Below are 23,785 nucleotides of genomic sequence, written 5' to 3'. Positions count from 1 at the left end.
GTCGGTGGGGCGTGTCCGCGAGGCGTGTCCGTGAGGCGTGTCGGTGGGGCGTGTCCGCGAGGCGTGTCCGTGAGGCGTGTCGGTGGGGCGTGTGCGTGAGGCGTGTCGGTGGGGCGTGTCCGCGAGGCGTACCCGGTGAGGCGTGTCGGTGGGGCGTGTGCGTGGGGCGTGTCCACGAGGGTGTCGGTGAGGAGTGTACGTGGGCCGTGCACGTGAGGCGTGTCCGCGAGAGTACCGGTGAGGCGTGTGCGTGGGGCATGTCCGTGAGGCGTGTGGCGCATGAGGTGTCTGCGAGACGGGCAGTGGCGGGGGACGGGGGAGGGGGGGGGAACGTCCAGGCGTCAAAGACGTCGGCACGCAGGGTCCCACGTGGGGAGCAGAGGACTCGGGAGCAGACTCAGGGGTCTTCAGAGGAGATGGTGGGGAACGGCGTCCGTGCTCTGGCAGGACAAGGATGGCCGAGTGCTCCAGTGGGGAGGGCGGGCCCTTGGTGCCGGTCAGCAACTCCTGGCCAGGCCCGAGTCCCAGGGAGCCTGGCGTGGGTCAGGGCCCCAGAGCGATCGGAGGCACAAGTCCGTGGAGCGAGATGCCCCCCAGTGCGGGCCTCTCCTGGAGCCCCCGCCTAACCCCTGCCCCCGGCCCCGGGACCTGCGGGGGTGGGGGGTGGGCGGGGGTCCCTCCCGCTCAGGCTCCTCCGGCACTGCTGCGGGTGGCCCCCAGCCCTGCACCACTCTAGGGGATTCTCGTCCGTGGACTTGCCACCACAACCCTGCGGGGCCTGAGGCTGTGCGGACTGGGCGGCTTCTCTCCGCAACGAGGGGCCTGCTCCCTGGCAGAGGGTGCCCCCCGCGTTGTCCCTCCCAGGCTCCTGTCTGTGCAGCTGGGAAACGGGGCTTTCCATACCTACGTGCACACAGGAGGTTCCCGCAGGATTCTCGGATAAGCGCCCTCACCTCAGTTCCAGAGCGGTGCCTCCCTGAAGCCCCCCCTGCCCAGGCTCCTGCTGCCTGCACAGCTGCCCTTGGAGTACACAGGGGTGCTCAGGGGACCCTGCCTGTCCTGCTGGGGGCATATCCACGTCCACAGGCTGGGTTCCTGACTTGAACTGGAGAGACCAGGGAGGGGTCTTCAAACCTGAGCTGCACTTAGAGGCCAAGAAGCAAAGCTCCTCGTGCCCCCACTGCTGATCTGGACGGGAACCGGGTAGAGGGTCCCCCACCTCTTCCGTGATCCAGCAGCCTGACCAGCACCAAATCCCCTTCACCCCTTTGGAGCAGACACACATGAGGCGCATGCTCTCAGACAGTGCAAATCATTTATTCCGGCTTCTTCCGGTGGTACTCAGGGTCATCAGGGCACACTGAGCCCCACACAGCACCGCGGTAGGCCTGGGGCACAGCAAGGCACAGAGGTGAGTCCTGCATCAGGTGACACTGCCGGCCAAGGACTTCTGAGCACCAGGAGGAGGCCAGGCACTGGCCAGGGGTGTGGGGACCCCCGAGGGACAAGCAGCTCCAGTGTGTGTTGAGGGGGTACAGACTGACCCCAGCGTGGGCCTTACGGCCGGTTCCTCGCGACATTCACAGCACAGGGGTGAAAATGCCCCCCAGCGCATCCATGAGCAGCAGGCCAGCCTCACGGCTCCAAGGCATCCCATTCCTCACGGGCCTGTCAAAGGGGCCCCCAGGGCAAGTGTCCACCAACCACACCAGAGTCTAGCCCCCCCTGTGCTCTGAGAAAGGCCAGAAGCTGGAATGGCCTCAGGGCCTGGCTGTTGCCCTGAGGCCACCGCAGGCCCCAGGGAGATGTGCAGACAGGGTGGGTGCAGATGGGACGAGGGAGGGGACTTCTGTAGGCTGGGGCTCTTCCCAAAGCCCGGGCCCCTCCAGCCAGGTGTGGACAAGTGAGAGTGGTGCTGTAGGGCCCAGCTGTGCCCAAGGCAGCCCAGAGAGGCCACGGTGAAGGCAGCCGGCCATGAGCAGGACCCCAGTGGGGCAGAGCAAGGACCTGCGGGGACGTGGTGTGCGGCGCATGAGGGAGAGGCCCGGCCATCCCCTCACCCACGCACGTCCCTGGGCACGACGGAGACGAGAGGGGTCAGCGTGCAAACCGAGCGAAAGACCGATGTCCCACGGTGTTTAATCTCAGCAGCTGGAGCCTCTCGCACCTCGCTGGCCACCAGGCGTCTAGGCCTCGCTGCGGTACCGCAGGCGGGAGAACCGGTCCCGGACCGCCTGGTCACTGTCAGGCCCGCCCTCGGCCAGGCGAACCACCCTACTGCTCGGGACGAGCTCCCGCACCTTGTGCTTGGCTACAGAGACCACGCCAGGAGCGTCTTGGCGAGTGGGGCCCGTCAGGAGGACGTAGGCAGCGTGGCGGCTTGGCTCAAACAGGACCGCTACAGGAGACACAGCCGTCGCGGCAATCAGGACCAGCCAGAGGAGACCCGACAGGAGGCAGGCCCTCGGCCCACACGAGGCCGCGCTCACCTTGGAAGGCAACGATGTTGGCGGAGATGTTGGCCAGCTCCAGCAGGACGCCAGGCACAGTGGGGTGGAACATGTACAGGCTGTGCTGGGTGTCTCCGGGCTCCTAGAGCAAGAAACGGCAATGGAGCGTGAAGCCGATGAGGCCCGTGGCTGTCACCAGCGCCAGATCGGAGAAACTAAGCGTCCTTGGCTCACTGCCGGGCCACGTTGTGCCTGCCGTCACAGGATACCGTGACAGAGCGACCCTGCCCAGAGCTGTGTCCACAGGGTCCTCCACTCTGCACCCACCTTCCATTCCTTTTCTTCTGACCTGACCCTGATCCTTCTCAGGAATGCTCTGGTTGGAAATCTGCGCCTGCCCTCCTTGACGTACCCCCGCTTCTTCCCCAATCCCCATCACCTGCTTGAGGCTGACGTCGGCCCTGGCCTCCTTTGTGGCCCACCCACCGTCCCATGGCTTCTATTTATGTGTGCACATGCAGCCACCCATTTAGCTCCCGGGTGCCTCAAGGCAGCACCCAAGCCTGGCCTCTGGTCTCTGGCCCTGGCATGGGCGTGTCCCCTCTGCGCCTGCCCCACCTGTACTGTCTGGTTGGTGCCCATCAGCTCGTGGAGACCCCAGAAGAAGAAGGCTGAGCGGTGGTCTGCGGTTGGCAGGCTGGCGGACTGCGGGTCCCCAGGGAGGCCCGGGAGGGCCTGGTTCCACAGGACGGCCCCTGTGCTGAGGTCCAGGAGCAGGATCTAGGGTGGGAGGGGGACAGTGTAGAGGGTTGCAGGTGGGGCTTGCACAGGCCCACGGGCCCCAGCTAGGCCAGCCCTGGAGGAGCTACTCCCCGAGGGCCACCAAGGTATCTCGCTGAGGCCTCTCCTGTTCCGGCTCAGTCTTCAAGAGCGGCCCCGTGGGCTGTGCAGACTAACGTCCCTCAACTATGAACAAAGGTGGGGCCTTGAAAGCAGGTGCAGCCAACCTGTCTGTCAATGCTGGTTCCGTTTTCAATGACCACAGCCAAGGTGTCAGGTTTGTAGTAGCCAAGGATGGGTCTTCTGCAAGAAAACAGGGCAGGAGAGCTCGCACAGGACCTCTGTGAGGAAATACCTGGGAACTGGTATACCCCCCGGTCTTCCCCTTGGCCACACCTGCCCACACCAGGGCCAGCACGGAGGCTGAGGCCAGGGCTGAAAGGACTGCACCGGCTTCTCCAGTGCAAGAGGGGTGACACGGTGTCACCAGGTGATGGGCAAGAGGCTTTGGGCAGAAGCACACAGGCATCCCCCCCCCAACAGCAGGCCTCGTCCCAGGGCTGCAACCAAGGGACAGGCTGAGCGCGCCTGGCCTGCAATCGCTGCGCGGTTCCTGGAGAAAGACGCTGTACCTCAGGACCCGGGCTGCGCTGAAGATCCACCTGGGTGCCAGCTCCTGCCCGTCCAACAGCACACAGGCTTCTGAACTCACGAGGAGGAGGTCCTCACCCACTTTCCCTGGAACAGTCATCAGGTAGCGGATGGCTCCAGGGCTAAGGGAGGAGACAGCCAGAGGCATGCGGCTGGGACAGAGAGGTAGGCAGGACCCACCCCCACGGGCTGCTTGCTGGGCTGAGTCTCTCCAGCTCTTGGCTCAGCCCACGCTCCCTGCTTCTCTGGTTTAAGAGGAGTCAAGACCCTGGCTGTGTACAGAGATGAGGGTGAGCCCACTGTCGGGGACCTACCTTCCCATTGGCCTTTTCTGAGATGCTGTAGGCCCGCTTCCTGAGTCTGAGCCCAGGGCAGCCCTGGAGCCCAGCACCAGGCAGGGCCTCGCCCCTTGGCCTGCTCGACGGCTCCAAGCACTGGGACGGGACCACCTGTGCCATCTGCCACCCAGACCAACCTGCGCCAAAGCAGCCCGTGGGTGGTGGCGTTGAGCATGCCCTCCCAGAGCGGGTCTCTCTTCAGTGGGCTCCCTCTCCCGGTCACCGTCTCATGGAGACCCTTCACGGAGCGACCACAGAGGGAGCTTGCTGTTGGAAACACAGAAGTGCCTCGAGTTGCTGCTGGCAGGAAGGAGTCCCCTCACGAGCCCTGCTGCCGGGACACAGGTGTCCTCCTTGAGCCTTGGGTGCGGAGACCCTCTGGTTTCTGAGCCTGTCAGTGACCAACTCGTGTCTCTCCTGTAAGGGTAGGAGTTGATATGCCTCCCCACGGTCCCAACCCCACCCCCAATCTGCTTTCTCAGAGGGGCGTGGCTTCCGTGAGAGGGACAGTCCTGGAAACGGCAGGCACGACATACCACAAGGGAAAAGGATGTAGTGAGCACCCATCCTGGTGACATGGAGGAGGGAGCCACTGGTCCCACCCACACCAAGGCTGCCTCGGTGGCCAATCTGGTGACCAGTGCTGCCTGAATAGATGTAGCCGCTAACCTGTAACACAGAGGAGAGGGGGGTAAAACCTTCCTGGGAGACGCTGGCAGCCCCATGCCAGCCTACAGGGCCCCACCCCCGAGGCTGCACTGGTCCAAATGGCTCTGCCATTCTTGGGAAGGCCCAGAAGCTGCCCAACAGGGACAGAGCCGCCCCAGCCGGCCAGTCAGCAGGTACCAAGAGCACAGGGCCCTGAGTGAGGCCCCTGACCAATGGTCAGACCCAAGTTCTGCCAAGAAGTGAAAGCGGACCGGGGCGCCTGGGTGGCTCAGTCGGTTAAGCGTCCGACTTCAGCTCAGGTCACGATCTCGCGGTCCGTGAGTTCGAGCCCCGCATCGGGCTCTGGGCTGGTGGCCCAGAGCCTGGAGCCTGCTTCCGATTCTGTGTCTCCCTCTCTCTCTGCCCCTCCCCTCTTCATGCTTTGTCTCTCTCTCTGTCTCAAAAATAAATAAACGTTAAAAAAAAAATAAATAAAAAAAAAAAAAGTGAAAGCGGACCAAGGGCAGAGAAGAGGCCTGATGGTGAGTGGGCCGCGGTGAGCCAGCTGGTGGGGGGGAGCGGTACCTCCTTCTCCTCCTGGGTGAGAACCAGCAGGTCTGGAGCCCCGTCAGCATCGACGTCGGGCAGTTGGAGTAAAGAGCTCAGGATGGAAGCGTTCCCTCCAAAGCTACTGGGGTGGCTCCACAGGGTCTCCCCTAAAACCAAACACGTCGCTTGAGCGCTGGCCTCCAAATCCCCTTCTGCCTCGTCCTGGCAGTCGCACAGCACCCACACGGAGAAATAGAAACGCCCGCCGGTGGGAAGCCAAAGGCAAGTGCAGCGTGCACACCACTGGCTGTCCAAGATGCGGTCACGCACCAGGGTGTCAGAAGCGTTGTTTCTGGAACCAAAGAGCTCCGTCTTCCTTTGTTTTTCATCCATGTCTTCTCACGTTTGGTTCTAGAACATCTGAAGGCCAATCCTGACCCTCCCGCCTGGATGGACAGGGCTTGACCTCGACACTTCCCAAGCGCCTCAGGACCCCTGACTACCGCTGGGATCACAGGTGGACCCCTGGCCTCCATGAAGGCGCCTGCGCACAGGAGGCAGAGAAGGAAGGTGCGTGCTTATGGCTGGACCCACAGAAGCCCAGCTCTGACAGAACAGCTTCTTTCTTACCCAGGTACAATCTTTTCCACGCTCTTTCTTAAGACGAATTCCTCTGTTCTTAAAGTTTTCCAGGCTGCTCTCTGTTTTCCTCTATACCCTCAAAACCACAACTGGTAAGGGAAATGCTAATGCTCAGCACATCTAGTGCCAAGGCGCAGAATTCCAGAAGACCCCGGTGAGGGATGGGGCTAACCACAGCCTGTTACATTAAGGCCCGGGTACAGACACCGTGCATCCAGAGCCCTGGGAGGCCAGGACCTCCCCTGTGGGCTCAACCCAGGCGCTGGCCTGGGTGCTGCGAAGGGCAGCCCCTCTGAGCTCCCCGTCTCTGCTGGCCTGGCAAGACTGAACCAGGAGGTGCCAAGACAGGGTGAAACGTGACGGCTACATCAGGGTAGCAGGGCGTGACTGCCAGGAGGCGGTGTCCCCACGGAGGCTCCCTCCCACTCCGGGAACCGTCTTCCCTATCCCGCCCACTGGCCCCGAGAACACGGCTGAACCTCCTGAGGGCTGCCTGGTGTGGGACCTCCCATGTGGAGCCGCCTACCTGTGAACACGTCCACAGCGACGAAGGAACTGGGTCTGCCCACGAGGATGCAGGCAGACGATGTCCTGCCGCCCTCTGGCTGTGGGACAGCACACTGCACAAGGGCGCCGTCCTGGGCTGCGGGCCTCTCCCAGAGCACGCTGCCATTGGCCCCTGACACAGCGGCCACAAAGGTGCAGGGGGAAGAAAAGCCTGGAGGGGAGAGACCCAACTCTGTGGGGCGCGACAGGCCCTCTTCCCCACACCCCACTCCCGGGCCCAGGCTGCTACCACTGGGCTCACGGGGACCCTAGTGCTGGCCCCATGGGGTCAGGAGCCGCACGGAGGCCAGGGTGCTGGGACCAGGGCTGCCCCCTTGTCTCCTCCTAGTCCTGCTGGGAAGGGCAACATGCCGGGTTACAGAAACGCCACCATCTGTTTTCCTCAAAGGTGGCAAAGGGGGGAGGATCCCTCCACCCACAGCAAGTTCCTCCTTTTTCAGATAAAAACAGTTACCTTCGTCAGCGCAGGACAGGTTGGAATTGTTGCTGCTGTTGGTATTTTTATACAGAAAGAGAACGTCTTGGATCCTGTCCCTGTTTATGTCTTCTGTAGCCAGAAAGTCATAGGTGACTGAGAAAGAAAACCACAGAGTATAGTCCTCAGGCCGTGCCCGGTGTAAAGGCCAGGCCAAGTCTGACATGACTCATTTCTTTTTTTTTTTTTTTTAATTTTTCTTTTCTTTCCTGAGTCATCTCTACGCACAACATGGGCTGGGGCTTGAACTCACAACCCTAAGATCAAGAGTCGCACACTCTTCCAACTGAGCCAGCTGCACGCCCCTGGCTCAACCTACTTCTGTGCTCCCTGAGGCTTGGCGCCAGTTAGCACCTGCCAGCATGAGGCCGCCATAAGAGCAGCGGCTTCTTCCGAGCACACGTGTCCTTCACGAACACGACAGATGAAATGTCAGGCATCAGCAGGACGCTGGGGTGCACACATGCGTCCTCTGAACACCTTTTATTCAGGAAGGAATCCCTCCCGACATCAGTCTGGGGTCCAGGAGTCCGCACCCCACTACTCGTAAGGGTCTACGTCTTCCCTTCGTTCAAGGACTCAAATCAAACACCAAAAGAATGAAGCTGGGCCCTTATCCTACACCGTATACAAAAATGAACTGCAAATGGATCAAAGACCTAAATTTAAGAGCTTCCTAGAAGAAAACATAGAGAAAAGTCTTCATGACACTGGATTTGGTAATGATTTCTTGGATGTGACACCAAAGGCACAGGCAACAAAAGAAAAATTAGGCAAATTGGAGTTCATCAAAATTTAGAACTTCTGTGCATCAAAGGACACTGGCAAGAGTGTGAAAAGATAACCCACAGAGTGGGAGAGAATATTTGCAAATCAGATATCTGATGAGGGACTGATACCCGGGAGAGAGAACTCCTGTGACTCCACAACCCACTGTAAAAACAGGCAAAGGACTCAAAGAGACATGTCTCCTAAGAAGAGAGAGAAATAGCCATGGCACCCGAAAGATGCTCAACATCAGCAGCAATTAGGGAAATTAAATCAAAACCATAAGGAGACACTACCTCATACTTTTACCCAAAATAACCGACAACAGGGACTCAATTCCCACACAGCCAAGTTCACTGCATTACTCACAGCAGCCACCAGGTGGAAACATGCCAAGTGTCCACCAAGAGAAGAAGGGATAAACCAGATGCAGTCCACACACAGTATATAAGATTCTCCCATAAAATGGAAGGAGATTCGGACACCTGTTACGACACGGACAAGCTCGAAGGGCATTAGACTCCGTGAAAGCAGCCAGATACAAAAGGGAAAATACTGTATGTACAGAGTTTCTGTTGAGATGATTAGAACTTCTGGAAAGGGGCACCTGGGTGGCTCAGTTGGTTAAGTGTCTGACTTAGGCTCAGGTCATAATCTCAAGGTTTGTGATCATGCCAGCAATGTGGAACCTGCTTGGGATTCTCTCTCTCCCTTTCCCTCTTCCCCTCCCCTGCTCGCATGCTCGCTCTCTCTCTTGCTCTCTCTCTCTCAAGATAAATAAATAAATAAACTTTAGGGGGAAAAGTGGACTAGAGACCTAAGTTGAAGGGCTAAAACTATAAAGTTTCTAGAAGAAAATACAGGGAAAAAAAACCTTCACGGCTTTAAATTAGGCAGAGTTCTTGGCACCAAAAGCATGACCCATAATAAAAAATATACACCTGACTACATCAAAATTTACATCTTTTGTGCTTTTTTGGAAGACACCTTCACAAAAGTGCAAAGACAAGCCACAGACTGGTTGCAAATATTTGCAGATCATGTATCTCATAAAAGACTTGCATCTACAATATATAAAGAACTTGTATAACTCAAAAATTAAAAAATCCTATCTTTTAAATGAGCAAAAGATTTGAATAGACGTATACCAGAGAAGATTCAAGAATGGCAGACACCCTGTGAAGAGATGCTCAGCATCGTTGGTCACGAGAGAAATTCAAATTAAAACCACGACGGGATACCACTTTATACCCTCTGCTGGAACCAGAAAGGCAGATAACAACGAGTATTATCAAGGACGTGGAGAATCTAGAATCCTCTCCAGCCCGATATAATTATACAGCTCGACATTTACCAGGAAAGTTAAGCATGAACTTACCATCAGCGTCAACAGTTTCACCTCTAGCAACCTACCCAAGAGACATGAGAACACGTGTCCGTGCAAAGACTGTCCGTAAATGTTCACAGCAGCGTTAGCAAAGCCAAACGACGAACAACCCAATACCCACCAATGGGTGAACAGATGAACGATGCGGCCCACCCCCATGGAGGAGCCCTGCTCAGCACCAGAAAGAACAGGGGGACATGCCGTGAATAGGGGGACAGACTTGTCTCCGTGCGGGAGGCCAGGCTCCCAGATACAGGTCTAGTGGCTTTGTTCACGTGAAGTATCCAGAACAGGCAAGTGTGTGGACACAGACAGCGAACAGTGGCTGCCTACGTTGGGGGAAAGGGAGTGGGGAGGACAAGAAATCTTGTCGGGATGACGGAAATCTGCTACAACTGGAATGTGCTGATAGGTGCACAGGTGCTCTGTGAATTGACTAAAAATCACTGAGTCCTATACTTAAAACAAGTGAATCTTTTGACATATAAATTATACCTCAACAAAAGCTGCAAAAATAAACACAGAGACATACATTATTCCTCCTTCTCAAAATGAAGCATGAAACCTGAATAAAACGGGCTGTGGGGGTTAGATGAGAAACCCCCTCTTCCGCCCCCGGCCGCGGTCACGGAGCCTCGGCAGTGCCCACTCGTGGGCACACGGCAGGCGCCCCCACTGTGAGATGAGGCAGAGTGTCGAGTGGGGCTGACTCGATGGCTTTTCATAAAGGCCACGATTCCACACTGTGGATTTCACGAGAGACACCGAGTGTGCTGGATCCGGCTCAGCCGCCCGCAAGTTAGCCAGAGCGCTTCAGGAGACCCGACTCCCAGATCTGCGGATTTCAGTTCACCACGGCCTCCCCTCTATCTGTGCCGCCCGGTGCTGTTTTATTAATTTTTAAAAATTCCAAAATGTAACCAAATGGGCGGCTTTCCTTGATTGACCCAACCCATCCTTCCTAAAACGAGAGCAGGCCACCACGCTGCCAGGGTCTTGCCCCACGTTTGCCGAGAGGCTGCTCTACAGGCCTTACGGTCCCAAGAAAAACCTGGACGCGGGACTGGCAGCCGCTTCGGGCTGATTCCTGCTTGCAGGCCACTCTGGACTTCAACGCTCCCTTCCGCCCACTCCCAGGCACACCTGCTGCGTTGTAGTAGACCCTCCATGTCCCCTGGGACGCGGGCCGGTCCGGACAGGGGATGATGAACGAGACCACGAACACCACAAAAAGGCAGACAAACAGTGAAAGAAAAAACGCCACTGTCCGGCAGCCGGAGAGGCCGGGCTGCCGAGGCAAGCCTTTCAGGTTGTCCTCCTTTGTCGTTTGGCTTCCCAGATTCTCCTGCAACCTCTTGTCTTCGTTCTTCAAGGGATGGATTTCAGCTTCTAAGTCCTTGCTGCCCATCATCGCGTGCACATCCCAGAGTGCCACTCCTGGTCACTGCGTCAACAAAACAGGGACAGTCAAAAGGTTGCCGCACCGGACAGCCGTCCGGGGCTCCGCTGCGTTTGGCCTCTCAGCCCGGTTGCAGCCGTGACTGCGGGCCACCGGCCCAAGAAACAAAAGCTCCACGAATGTTTAGGGTGTCACAAATGCCACCCAAGAAAATCTTTAATTGGCAGACCGGTTGTGTGGAGCCAGCGGGCAGGGAAAACTTTCACCCCTCACACTCCAGTGTCTCCTGCCTGCTGACGCCGAGGCAAGCCCAGGGAGGGCAGGGCGGGGCCGGGGCCGAGGCTGACAATAATAAACCCATGTGTCACACATTAACAAGCCTGGCCAGCGCAGGTCTGGGCACGCCCGACCTGCCTCCCACCAGCCTGAGGTATCGATGGAAATGGTGGCCTATGTGGGAAGGTTGGGGTAGCTTTAATTAAAAAAAAAAAGAGAGAGAGAGAGAGGAGTGCCTGGGTGGCTCAGTCCGTTGAGCATCTAACTCTTGATACCAGCTCAGGTCGTGATCTCGCAGTCATGAGATCGGGCCCGGCACCGGGCTCCACGCTGAGCGCAGAGCCTGCTTGGGATTCTCTTTCCCCCCCCCCTCTCGCTGCCCCTCCCACTCCCGCATTCTCTCCCTGAAAATAAATAAGTAAACATTAAAAAAGAAAAGAAAAGGAAGATGACAAGTGTCAGTGAGGATGTGGAGAACGTGGGACCCTGTGCAGCTACTGTGGAGAACAGTCTGACAGCTCCTCAGACGTCTACACAGAATTACCCTATGATGCAGCAATGGCACTTGTAGGTATACACCCGACAGAACCGAAACCAGACTCACATAAAAACTTGTAAACAAGTGTCCATGGCTTCGTTATTTGTAACAACCCTAATGCCCCTCAACAGATGGATGCAGCAAATGCGCAAATCCACACAATGGAATGGTCTTCGGCGGTAAAAAGCAATCAGCACCGACACCTGTTGCAACATGGATGAACCTTGGAAACATCGAGGCTCCGAACCTTGGAAACATCGAGGCTCCGTGAGGTGCCCAGACTCCAGACTCGGCACGTGGTATGACTCCGTTTACGTGAAATTGTTCGCAACAGGCAAACCCATAATGGCAGAAAGGAGACGGCTGGGTACCAGGGCTGGGGACAGGCAAACAGGGGAAGACTGCTAGTGGGTGCAGGGTTTCCCACTGGGGTGATAAAAACGGTGGCCATGACTGCAAAACACTGTGAATGTATTCCATGTCACTAATGGTAAGTTCTAAGTGTTAAACGTTAAGTGTATTTTACCACAATTTAAAAAGGAAACCAAAAGAATCTGTGTGCATTCTCCTTAGTGCAGAGACATGACTTTTGAGGTCTTGGAAGTCAGAAAAGGTGTGCCTGTCCAAGGTAATGAGTTGGACACAAGAGAATCAAACAATGACTCATGACCAAGGAACTCATTAAACGCAAGCGGCTGGCATGGGGTGGGGGAGTGGGGCAGGAGCGTCTGGAGGAGTAGCTAGGGAAAGAGTGGAAGCAGAACCTGGGATCAGGCCTGACCTTCGGGAAAGATCTAGATGTTGTGTCTGCAAGGGAAGGATAGTGGATGCATTTACAACACACATTCCTTTGGCAAAGGACAGAAAACCGAATGAGAGATCAGAATGCTAAAATACTCCATTTTACAAGCTCTATCTGTGACGTTCTCTTACTTCAGAGCTTCAACACACAGGGCAGGAAGCTCAGGGTCTCTGAGCTGTAGCTGCCCTTATCTGTCAGAAGCAGGGTGTCCAGCAGGGCACAGTGGGAAGGCACCCCAAGACTAAGAGCGAGGCCTCCATTCAGAGTGACGCAACTACTCACACCCAGCCTACAGCCCTGGTTTCCCAGACCCACCTTGTGGGAGGAGCCTCTGGACAGCCATGGGCCCGACTGCTGACCAGTCTGCCCAGGGAAACTGCTTTCCGGAGCCCGGGCGACTAAGGAGCGTGAAGCCGCTGGTGACATGCTCTGGCTGAGGGACGCAGGTCCTCCCTGGCCCTGGTTCTTGGCCGTGGTTCCACCTGAGAACCACTTTCACAATCCTGATGCCACACCCCGACCACACCCCGAGTAAATCAATCTGGGCAGTGGCTCCAGGCAGGAGCTGTGGTTAAATGCTATGCAGGAGATCCCAGAGAGCAGCCAAGTGGAGCAGTACTGGCCACGAAGTCTGCCTTTCTCTGGCTCTGGTCACTCCCCTTCGCCACTGGTGACAATGAGATGTTGTCTCCTGTCTTCTGGCCCCTGAAGCAGAGGGAGACCCCACCTCCCACTGCCAGCCTGGAGGGAAAGCACAGCAAAGGGGGAAGGACTTCTCCCTTCAACCACGTTGCTGGACGGTGTTTTCTGGGCGTTCTTTTCCTTGGAATTCTTGGTAAGCTTCAGTAGAGCAAATCCAGATGCGGACCCCAGCCTAGGAGTCTGGACTGCTCCTTCCCTGATCAGTCTCTGAACCCCTAAGCTACAGGGGTCCCTAAGACTAACAACAGAAGACAGTGGCAAACAATGATTACAGATGTTGTTTGGGGTTTTAAATCAGCAGTAAATACACATGATACATCTCCGAAAGGTGCAGAAGTATAAAGCTCACTCCCTTCCGCGGCCCTCAGGCTTGAGGGGAAGCGTGCTACTGGTTTCTTATGGCTCCCTCCAGAAATATTCTGTGCACTGTCAGGCATAAAGTGTGTTTTTAAAATGTGACTGGAGCAGTTGGCCTGTTATCTCAGTTGGTTAGAAGAGCCGAGTGATAAATCCGAAAATTATGTGGAAACTAAGCCCAGACTATTCCCTTGTTTCCCCTGCATGGTTTACGTTGCTAAATGAGACCAAATGGTGCATCTCATGGCAAGAACAGAGGGAATATTGTCATTTTCTCAATGACCTGGCTTTTGATTGGGAGCCCAGCTGAAAGAACACACATTTCCCCCACACCACTGCCTGTTTCCGTGACAAGACTTAGAAGCAGAAAGGGAAAAAACCCTCCATATGGTCACCAGTAACAGGAGGTCGGGTGATGTGCCTCTTGTCGGCATCTACAACCTGGCCGTGCATCAGAGATGCAGGAACAGGAGCCCAGGGCTTCCAGAGGTGAGCTCCCCTCCCCAGAGGCTCAGCTGGGAGTAAACCATTACCGCTGTGGGCTAGGGAAGCAGCTGTAGGAGACATTTTTGTGGGAAGCATCATTTGAAATGACAGATGTTGGCGTCTAAAACTGAACCAGCCACTAAGACATGTGCAAGGGCACAAAACTGATCTGAAACTGGGGTGCCTAGAGGGCTCCACAGGTTAAGCATCCAACTCCTGATTTCGGCTTGGGTTGTGATCTCACGGTTCATGAGTTCAAGCCCCACGTTGGGCCCTACACTGACAGCACAGAGCCTGCTTAGGATTCTCTCTCTCTGCCCCTCTCCAGCTCTGTCTACATAAAACAAACAAACAAACAAACAGCAGCTTTCTCTGCTGTTGTTTTTAAAATGTAGCCATTTGACTATTTTGACTTTTTATTTTTTTTAAAGTAATCTGTGTCTGACATGGGGCTCTAACTCACGACCCTGAGATCAAGAGTCACACACTCCACCAACTGAGCCAACCAGGTGCCCTTAAAAACCTTTTTTTTTTTAAGTTTATTTATTTATTTTGAGGGGTTGGAGAGGCGCAGAGAGAGAGAGGGAGAGAGAGAGAGAATTCCAAGCAGGCTCTACACTGTCAGTGCTGAGCCCAACACAGGGCTCGAACTCATGAAACCACGAGACGATGACGTGAGCTGACATCAAGAGTCAGATGCTTAACTGCCTGACCACACAAGCGCCCCCTATTTTAACTTTTTAAACACGTGTATCTTTCAGCAAGTGCATTGATGGGTCTATTATTGGTGATACTGGCTCAATAACCTCTTGTGGTTGATTATAAGTCATTGGACTGAGATAAGCACTGTAACAGTACATGTTGCTAGTTATGAAATCATCATAAAGAGAGGGGGCTCGTGGGTGGCTCAGGCAGTTGAGTGTCCGATTCTTGACTTTGGCTCAGGTCATGATCCCAGGGTCGTGGGATTGAGCCCTGCACTGTGCTCCATGCTAAGCATGGAGCCTGCTTGGGATTCTCTCTTTCTCTCTCTCTCTCCTCTGCCCCTCTCTCTGCTCATGCTCTCTCTCTCTCTCAAAACAAAACAAAACAAATCATAATCATAAAGAGAACATTCTGTCATGCTCCAGGACCTGTATGTACTTTGGGCCGTAAGAACTGACAGTTTTGGGGCACCTGGGTGGCTCAGTCAGGTAAGCATCCGACTTTGGCTCAGGTCATGATCTCATGGCTCATGAGTTTGAGCCCCATGTTGGGCTCTGTGCTGACAGCTTGGAGCCTGGAGCCTGGAGCCTGCTTTGGGTTCTGTGTCTCCCTCTCTCTCTGCCCCTCCCCTGCTCATGCTTTGTCTCTCTGTCAAAAATAGATAAACATTAAAAAAATTACAAAAACTGATAGTTTTATAACTTTGTAAACTGCTATTTATGTGTGAAACAAAGCAGGAAAACATATTGAAAAGGGGTTATGTTTACATAGGACTTACATAATGTGTGATTTTTCTTAAATGTAAACATTTTTAGTGCATATCTATGGACATTAAGTAAAATAATAACACAATTCCAGTGTTGTGCATGTTGTCAAAACAAAAATAAAACCAATATGATAGTTTAAAAAAAGAGAAAGATTATTAGCACCAAAATAAAAGAATTAATTTCTTTCTTCTTGATTTAAGTCACGAGGAAGGGCACAGTCCAGCGGAGCGGCTGGACCTGGAGGTTCACGCCCTATCTGGGGCACCTTGGCCGTATTACCTAGCCTCTGTGTCTGCAAGCTTCTTCCTTGCTCAAGAGATCTTAGCAAATTTAGATAGAAAGGCACTTTGTTGAAAAGAGATTGGACTGTACCCAGATTGATGGGAAGACTGGAGAACCACGTTCAGGACATCAGTGGACATCCAGGGACACCAGGTGCCCAAGACCACAATGAGACCACGGCCACGGGAGCGGTCCAGCTGGGATAAGGCTCCCTGGCCCCCGGACACTGCATGGCCCCTCACCGTGGGCTCCTCCCAAGACAGGCTGGGCACCCCTCAAACCATCGGCTCTGCACGTCTCAGGCTGGGCTTTCCAGCATCGCAGGTGCCCTTCCCCTCCCCCATGCCTTCGCCCGGGGCCCCAGAGAGGCCTGGAGATGGCAGCAGGCACAAAGTCCTACAGAAAAAGAGAACAAAGCCTATCTGGTATCCGGAAGGAAAAACTTCTTTCAAATGTGGAGAAGTAACACAAAAATGTTACATGTGGGCTACCTAGTCCTAGGCTGAGCCACCTCATTGCCTGACGACATTGTTACACTGTGAGCAACACCAAGGCCTCACCTTGAGCAAAGGGTTACAAGGGTTATGTTTATACTGGGATCAATAATAAACAGTCCTGAAAAGTGAGATTTAAATTCTGCCTTGTGACGTCTTTGAAAATTCAAAAGGCTTTGTATGGAACGGGTGTCGGTAGGGCTGGGGCCAATGCAGAGGAAACACAAGCAGCTATGAATGGAGGGTTCAAGTGCAGGGTGACGGGACCACCTGGCTGGAATGTCCCGGGACATTCCAACCCAATCCTTCATGACTCGAGGCTGAACCGGCTCCAGCTGCCATCTCTGTAAGAGCAAGCAGTCGCTGAATGTTCCTGTATCAACCACCGGCTCCCTTGGATTACTCTGAACAATTTCTTTCTTCTTCTTTTCTTTTTTTTTTTTTTAAATTTTTTTTTCAACGTTTTTTATTTATTTTTGGGACAGAGAGAGACAGAGCATGAACGGGGGAGGGGCAGAGAGAGAGGGAGACACAGAATCAGAAACAGGCTCCAGGCTCCGAGCCATCAGCCCACAGCCTGACGCGGGGCTCGAACTCATGGACCGCGAGATCGTGACCTGGTTGAAGTCAGACGCGTAACCGACTGCGCCACCCAGGTGCCCCTCTTCTTCTTTTCTTAATCATTAATAGAGTTCCAAGACTTTGTCCCAGTGAAATTAAAGATACTTTATAACAAGAGCACCTGGGTGGTTCAGTGGGTTAAGTGTCCCACTGTTGAATTGGGCTCAGGTCATGATCTCATGGTTCGTGAGATAGAGCCCCATGTCGGGCTCTGTGCTGATAGTGCTGAGTCGGCTTGGGATTCTTTCTCTCTCTCCCGGCACCCCTCCACTCCCTCTCTGCCCCTCCCCCGCTTGGAGACACACGCATTCTCTCTCTCTACATAAAAAAAACACACACACACAAAAAACCCACTTCATTAACAAATAAAAGATACTGTGATCCTTCTCTGAAGGTTTCCATTCTTTGAGAGAAAACTAAGTAGGGACCACATACCCAACCCAATAATGTAAGTTTATTTACCTAAAAACAGCTGAGGTGGACAGATGGAGAGAGGATAACCCCACTGTGGACTCTTTCAGGAAATGACAGTAAATTACATCCAGCAGCTCTTCGTCTCTAGAACCCTGGAGCTGAGCTGGGGTCTTTAGGGCACAGCACAGGCACAGCCGCCTCGTGCAGAAATTGGCTGACTACGAAGGGATGGGGGAGCAGGTATGGAGCAGTGGTCTGGGAGTCTTTTGTCCTGATGGGTCAGTTCTATATCTGGATTGTCCTGCTGGCTGCACAAATACCTACTGGTGATAAAAATTCGCACAGACACACATACAAATGAGTGCATGTAAAAACTGGTGAGATGGGAGGGAGTGAGGTCTGCACCCTAGCTAAGTGCTTTGTGCCAAGGTCAATTTCCTGCTTTTGATAACTGTTCAGTTATGTAAGACCTTTGGAGGGCATGAGGACGACTCTGCATGATTTTTGTAACATTTTGTGCGTCTATAATTAGTTCAAAACAAACAGTTAAAAAAAGAAAGCCTTTGGCAAGAGGGCGGGGGGGTCAGAGCATCATACACGCCAAGAGGAAGAGCCAGCTTCCCCACAGGCGGCCGTGGTGACGCCTCTAAGCTCCCTTACACGGAGCTCTTTTGTTCTAACGCCAGGGAAGTCTCTGTGCTTTGTTTGGTTTGGTTTTGGTGGAATGTCAACAGCAGTGGAGTTCTGCGGTGCCTCTGATCCAACAGCGGAATCTTTGACCTGCCACAGTTCTCTATTTCAAGACAATGCCCTAAAAAAACAAAAACAAAACAAAATAATGCCCAGCTTTCTGAAAACCACCGCAAGCAACCCTCTCCCTTCCCACAGTGGCAAAGGAAGATACGTGTAGTTCTTCAGCCTAACTCACTTACAGAGGTTCCCCCAAACACGCAGAGCACAAAGCAAATGCCGGAGTTCGTAAGGGTCATGAAAGCCCAACAACATAGTGACAATGTAAGTGCCCAAAGGACGCGAGTTTTCGCTGCTGAGTATCCTGTATCCTCCACCCAGCACACAAAGGCTTGCTTCAGAAAGGGGGTGTGGAAAAGAAAAGAAAGAAAGAGTGTGTGCACTCCGGAAGATTAAAATCAGGCATAAGCCAATAGCCAAAAGGTTTCTTAATCCCAGTGTAATCCTAACATGACGTATGGGTGGGCTCCCAGAGTGAGTACTTTGCACTTTCCTATGACTTCTGTACACTTCTCAGTCTTTCTTGTGCAGAAGGAGAAAACTTTCAAAGGAAAGAACATAGTGTTTCTCGATGCAGTCTTACCCCAACCGGACGCCCCACCTGGTTTTCAGCCTCGTCTTACTGCATACCTGCACCCTTCCCTGACACAGACGTGCCTTCAGCCCTCCGCCACCTGGAGAACCTGCAGGGCGGACAGAGATCTGGTGGAGGATCTGGGAATACAAGATTCTTCTCTGCTAGAAGCAGAGAAGCTTCCGGACTCCACAGAGCGTGTACTCACTCTGGCCTGCCTTTAGGAGCAGGGTCAGCAGAGAAGTCTCAAAGCACCGGCAGGCAGTGCTGGGCAGGGTCTGCGTGTCACCTATGGAGCGCCGAGGACAACGCTGGAGCCGAGGGGCCCACTTAGAAGGACAAACCTCCTCCCTCCCAGCTCGGAGTCTGGGGCACTGTGGGACACCTGGTCACAACCTAAGTAGGAGAAGTGGCTCAAAGTGCCACCCTGATCTGAACAGACTGAAAAATAAAGCACCCAAGATTTCTCCCCAAACTATGTATGTCTATGAACTCCAGGGTTTTTTCCCTTTTTCAAAATGCAACTTCTGTTGTTAAATTCCCCATAAAGAGAGAATAAGAGGGGTGCCTGGGTGGTCAGTCATTTGAGTGTCCAAGTCTTGATTTCGGCTCAGGTCATGATCTCACGGTTTGTCAGTTTGAGCCCAGTGTTGGGCTATGTGCTGACAGCATGGAGCCTGCTTGGGATTCTCTCTCTCTCCCCCCTCTCTCTTTCTCATTTGCTAGCACAGACTGATGGGTTTTAAATAACCACACCCACTTAGCAGAGGCCTCTGCCAAGTCCCACCTGGGGTCAAAATGTTCATCTATATGCTAGTGAAATTAAATGTGAGAAGCAGAAGGGAAGTCCTTGGGGACTGTTAACATATGTTAGCACCAATTCAATACATTCAAAAGGAAAACATTCCATGTTTGTGTGCGTATGTGTGAGAGAGAGAAATGAAATGAACACTTTCCAGCTACCAAAATGGAATTAAGACCCTTTTATCTAAAATAAAAGCTGTTGGGCACCTGGGTGGCTCAGTCGGTTAAGCGTCTGACTTCGGCTCAGGTCATGATCTCACGGTTCGTGGATTCAAGCCCCGCGTCGGAGGCTCTGTGCTGACAGCTCAGAGCCTGGAGCCTGCTTCGGAGTCTGTCTCCCTCTCTCTCTCCCCCTCCCCTGTTCACACTTTGTCTCTCTCTTTCAAAAATAAATAAACATTAAAAACACAAAAAGAGATCTGCACCTTTATCTCATTTGCATCCAATATTCTTTTCTGCTACTTCTAACAAGTTGGTGATCCTGAGGACAGAAAACAGAAAATGACTCACAGTATTTTTGAGACTGTCATTGACTGGAATTTTCTCCCATAAATTCTGAGTTATCAATGGTAACTACAATCCTACTTTTTAATTTAATTTCAAGTAAAAAGCAAAGCAACGAAGAGAAATGTGAGAGATAAAAAAGAAAATGTATCAATATGAGACACATCAAGGAAGAAGGTACTTTAGGACAGCCTGGAGTGACCTGAACATGTCTGGTTTCTCCCACACATCACTCTCGTGGCTCCAGGGAGCCACTGTGGGTGTGTCTGTGCAAGGCCACCGTGGCCGCCACCCCTGTCCTCCACCTGAACACGGGCTTTCCATCCAGGTGGAAACTCTGATCACAGGGAAGAATGAAGTCAAACAACAGTTCAGGCAGATCATCAACATTTCAAGGGGGCAGGAAAACTACAGTATTTGCAGAAAAGGCGCCTCCTTATCCTGCAAAGGCTCTTTCTCTAGGAACAGTTTGCTGAGTCAGAGAGCAAAGAAAACTTAAATTACAAAAGTCTCACCCTAATTGTTTTTTTAATGGACAAAGAAAGCATTAAAATTCTAGCAAGGGCTTGGGCGCCTGGGTGGCTCCGTAGGTTAAGCGCCCAACTCTTGATTTCTGCTTCAGGTCTAAAAGGTAGTTGGTGCACTTAAAAAATCATTTTAAACTAAGTAAAATTTTTGTTTAGTGTTTAACTGCATGTCTTAAAGTCCTAACTTTGGTTTTATAGGAGAATTTTGAGAATAACTTGGTACTACAGTTTTGTCTCTGCGAGGGAATGAGGAAGAGTGAGGGCCACTTCCATTTGCCCATAACTTAGCACAGCCAAACGCATGCCACCCATCACTCAGAAGAGTATCTCCTTCTGCCGTTACTCAGCCTCACTAGGGTGACAGTTTTACAAAGGGGACATTATTTTAATCAAGGGCATCTGCAAACTTAAATAAATAAAACAAGAGGAAGAAAGTGTCCTGGCACATTAAACAATGACAGAGAAAGAGAGAGAGAGAAATGCATTTCAGAGAGCAGAGGAGAGGCTTTGAGGGAACAGATACGTTTTTGTTCTGTTTTGTTTTTGTTTTAATTTGAGAGAGAAAGAGAGCAAGAATGAGCCCCCGTGTGGGAGAGGAGCAGAGAGAAAGGGAGAGAGAGATTCCTAAGCAGGCTCCACACTGTCAGTGCAGAGCCCAATGAGGGGCTTGATCCCATGACCCTGGGATCATGACCTGAGTTGAAATTAAGAGTTGGATGCTCGACTGACTGAGCCACCCAGGCACCTCAGATGAGCTTTTTAAATGAAGAAAACATGTAGGGAAAACTTGGGGAAAAGCTCTGATTATAGATTGACTTTACCATCTAGCTTCACCAGTCACAGAAACTGAAAGGATCTGTAAAATGGATGGCTTAAAAGAAACTGAAAGATCACCCACCACTGTATCACTAGGATTTTTTGCTCTTAAAGTCTGGGTGGGAGTACAGTACATTCATGTCTTTCTGCTAGGGCCCTCTTGCCCTAATTCACGCTCCATTAGATTATCTTAAAATTTTTTTTCTTTTTAATGTTTATTTCTGAGAGAGAGACACAGAGTGCAAGCAGGGAGGGGCAGAGAGAGAGGGAGACACAGAATCCGAAGCAGGCTCCAGGCTGCGAGCTGTCAGCACAGAGCCCGACGTGGGGCTCGAACTCACAAACCATGAGATCATGACCTGAGCCAAATTCGGACACTTAACCGACTGAGCCACCCAAGCACCCTCCGTTAGATTATCTTAAAGGTAAGAATCATACAGAACAGAATATTCTGTATCTCGTCACATATTCACTGCGCCTTTTTGCTGTCTGGCTTGTGAACTGCCTTTGCCCTCTTGGCTTGTGCTGTGACTTGACCAGGAAGGGTTACTGATTGTCAACACTTCCCATGCACTGGTCCTCCTGCCTGGGAAGCCCTGTCTCTCCAAGCCCCAGCTAGACCAGCGTCTAGCCTTAGGAAGTTCTATGTGAGCACCACTGATCCGGGTTAGCCGCCTTCCACGCCAGAGCACTCACGATGCCCCCAGGGCAGACGGAGAACCTTCTAGGGCCGGAAGGCTCTGTGGCACTCGCCGTACAAACACACGGTAGATGCAGCAAAGGTCAGTTAGATGGGATGGGAGCTCTTTGTGGGCCCCGTCCCTGGGCCAGAAGAGGCAGTAATGCAGCACGACTGTCTTCTGTATTTCAGGGACCATCTCTGCAGAGGCTTCAGGGTCTGTGATCGCTAACCAACTCTATAGCAAGCGTCCGTAAAGCTGCTTGTTAGACATACAAGTCGTTTACGAACATCTTTCCCATTAGGGAGCCTGTGTCATGGCCAAGAGTGGGCCAAATATTCTGGCAGCAGTTCAGCATGAGGCATTTGAAAGGCACCCACAATATCCAGCCAGGCAGCATGGAATGTTTGGCTGAGCCAAGCAGAAGCCAGACAATGACAGCTCCAGTGTTCTGTTGTTTACAGATGAACAAGTATTTCCTCTCTTCAGCAAGTAAGCAATCTGAAAACCCAGAACAGGCCCTCACTCATCTTATAATGAGAACGAATTTTAAGGTCACAGCTCCTGGATAAAGGCAAATGTATCACAGCATATGCGGTCAGCGCGCACAAGCCTCCACACACAGGTCCCTTCCTTCACAACCGCACAGATTTTTAAAGTGATTCAGCACAGTTCACAGTGCCTCCTAAGCATAAGTTAAGGGTGAACACCTCTCTGCATTTCGGACAAGTAACTATTACACAAAATAATTTTTATAGTTTGTCCGGAAAATAGCACGGAGCAGCCTTTTTCCCGAACTCTAAGGCAGATTTTATTTCCTTTGACTGCCACACCAGGCAGGACAAGCGTTCTAATCAGTGCAAAAAAGGACCAGAGAACGGGTAAAACACACAAACATCCACTCGATAGTTGGGGCATTTCCATTTCATCCTTCTCTGCTCTGTATTTTGTCTTTAGCATGCTCTGTATTTTGCTTATTATCTGTATCCTTCCGTAGAAATGGAGCTCATTGAGGGCAGGAATTCTGTTTTGTCGAGGGCTACACCCTCAGCACCTAGAACAATGCCCGGCACCCAGCAGTCACTCAGTATTTGTTAATAGAAGCTGCTCTAACTGCATGGTCCCCGTGAGATCCTTCCAATGAAGGAAGTGGGGCAATCCGGTGGTGGCGTCGAAAAGACATTGCCAGCCAGTGCGTGGCGGTGAGCGCATAACACAAGCTCCTTAGCTGAAATCACACGGTTTCTAACAGCACCCGAAAGTAATTGCAATGACCTATTCTGATACCTGATCAGTGTGCTCAAGGTCAGACTGTCACCGCCAGTCGGTTCACAGGGCCGCAAGGAACTCTTTCACAGCCGCAGTGCCCTTTTCCGTTTCAAACTGTGCTTTGCTTCTTCTGTTCAGTAAGACAGACGGGGTCTGGGTGAGTGATCTCCCCCATACAAGGGTAGATGTCAGCTGAGCTTTGGGTTACTTTGCCGGTCTAACAGGCAGGTCCTGATGAGAGGACCTAGGGGATTTCTGACTCTGGTGAGAGAATTCTCACGCCCATTCTGTTTTCGTATTTTTAATTATATTCAGGCAACCGATGCAGCACCCTCAGTAACGCAAACAGTAAAGGCTGGCTTACTTACTGTGCCGCCAACGTGGGACGGGCAGTTTCTTACTGGGAGAAAACTGGGGCTTGAGCTGACGGCCACTGAAGCCCGGGCTGCGGGAGTCGGACCTGCTGACCCGCTGGGGGGAGGACTGGAGGGATGGCTGGCTCCGGCGGCAGCCTTTCCACCCACACCGCTGCACGAACACGCGTGGGCCCGATGCTGAGAGAGGCGGGCCACAGCGTGGGCAGGGTCCCTCTGGGCTGCAGTCTCTCGGGGCCCGATCGCCGAGGCGGAGAGGTGCGATAGCCAGCGAAGAGGCGGGGCCCCGCGCGAGCCCCACCGCGCGCACGCGCGAGGAGGACGAGGCCGCGCTCACTCACCTGCTGGCGCACTCCTCAGTCCCGCCCCCGGACGTCACTTCCGGCCGG

The 23,785-nt window shown here is 53.0% G+C and overlaps 1 protein-coding gene and 1 long non-coding RNA gene across 6 annotated transcripts; one reads left to right on the top strand and one right to left on the bottom strand.

The window, feature by feature from the left end:
* Window positions 1-1,301: 1,301 nt before the first annotated feature.
* FAM234A (family with sequence similarity 234 member A) lies at window positions 1,302-23,761 on the bottom strand. Of its 5 annotated transcripts, XM_015074860.3 has the most exons (13): window positions 23,391-23,408; window positions 23,041-23,152; window positions 10,399-10,699; window positions 7,080-7,196; window positions 6,585-6,776; window positions 5,453-5,583; window positions 4,756-4,888; window positions 4,357-4,486; window positions 3,863-4,003; window positions 3,458-3,533; window positions 3,069-3,230; window positions 2,490-2,592; window positions 1,302-2,398 (listed from the first exon to the last, which is right to left on the bottom strand). In XM_015074860.3, the coding sequence occupies exons 3-13, from the start codon at window positions 10,664-10,666 to the stop codon at window positions 2,187-2,189; spliced, it is 1,665 nt and encodes a 554-aa protein (XP_014930346.2). In that variant the 5' UTR covers window positions 10,667-10,699; window positions 23,041-23,152; window positions 23,391-23,408; the 3' UTR covers window positions 1,302-2,186. The 5 variants fall into 5 exon arrangements, with proteins under 5 accessions (XP_014930346.2, XP_026899563.1, XP_014930345.2 ...); XM_027043762.2 differs by lacking the exons at window positions 23,041-23,152; window positions 23,391-23,408 and adding an exon at window positions 23,738-23,761; XM_015074859.3 differs by lacking the exon at window positions 23,041-23,152 and having other exon boundaries at window positions 23,391-23,717.
* Window positions 11,712-17,934, top strand: LOC113595015 (uncharacterized). The gene is made up of 2 exons (XR_008294610.1): window positions 11,712-11,767; window positions 15,488-17,934. It is a non-coding gene; the product is annotated as an uncharacterized LOC113595015 (long non-coding RNA).
* Window positions 23,762-23,785: the final 24 nt, after the last annotated feature.

This window comes from Acinonyx jubatus, chromosome E3, assembly GCF_027475565.1.
Source record: "Acinonyx jubatus isolate Ajub_Pintada_27869175 chromosome E3, VMU_Ajub_asm_v1.0, whole genome shotgun sequence".
Lineage (NCBI taxonomy): Eukaryota > Metazoa > Chordata > Mammalia > Carnivora > Felidae > Acinonyx > Acinonyx jubatus.
The sequence above is the reverse complement of the archived record's forward strand: the minus strand, read 5'-3'. Positions and strand labels throughout refer to the sequence as shown.

What these genes read in the sequence shown, in the direction of transcription:
- FAM234A (XM_027043762.2), bottom strand. Translation starts at nt 10,666, where the DNA reads ATGATGGGCAGCAAGGACTTAGAAGCTGAAATCCATCCCTTGAAGAAC. An exon ending in CCTGTCCTGCGCTGACGAAG is followed by an intron (nt 6,777 to 7,079) that starts GTAACTGTTTTT and finishes TCTCCCCTCCAG; the next exon opens with GCTTTTCTTCCCCCTGCACC. An exon ending in GAACCAGCATTGACAGACAG is followed by an intron (nt 3,231 to 3,457) that starts GTTGGCTGCACC and finishes CTCCCACCCTAG; the next exon opens with ATCCTGCTCCTGGACCTCAG.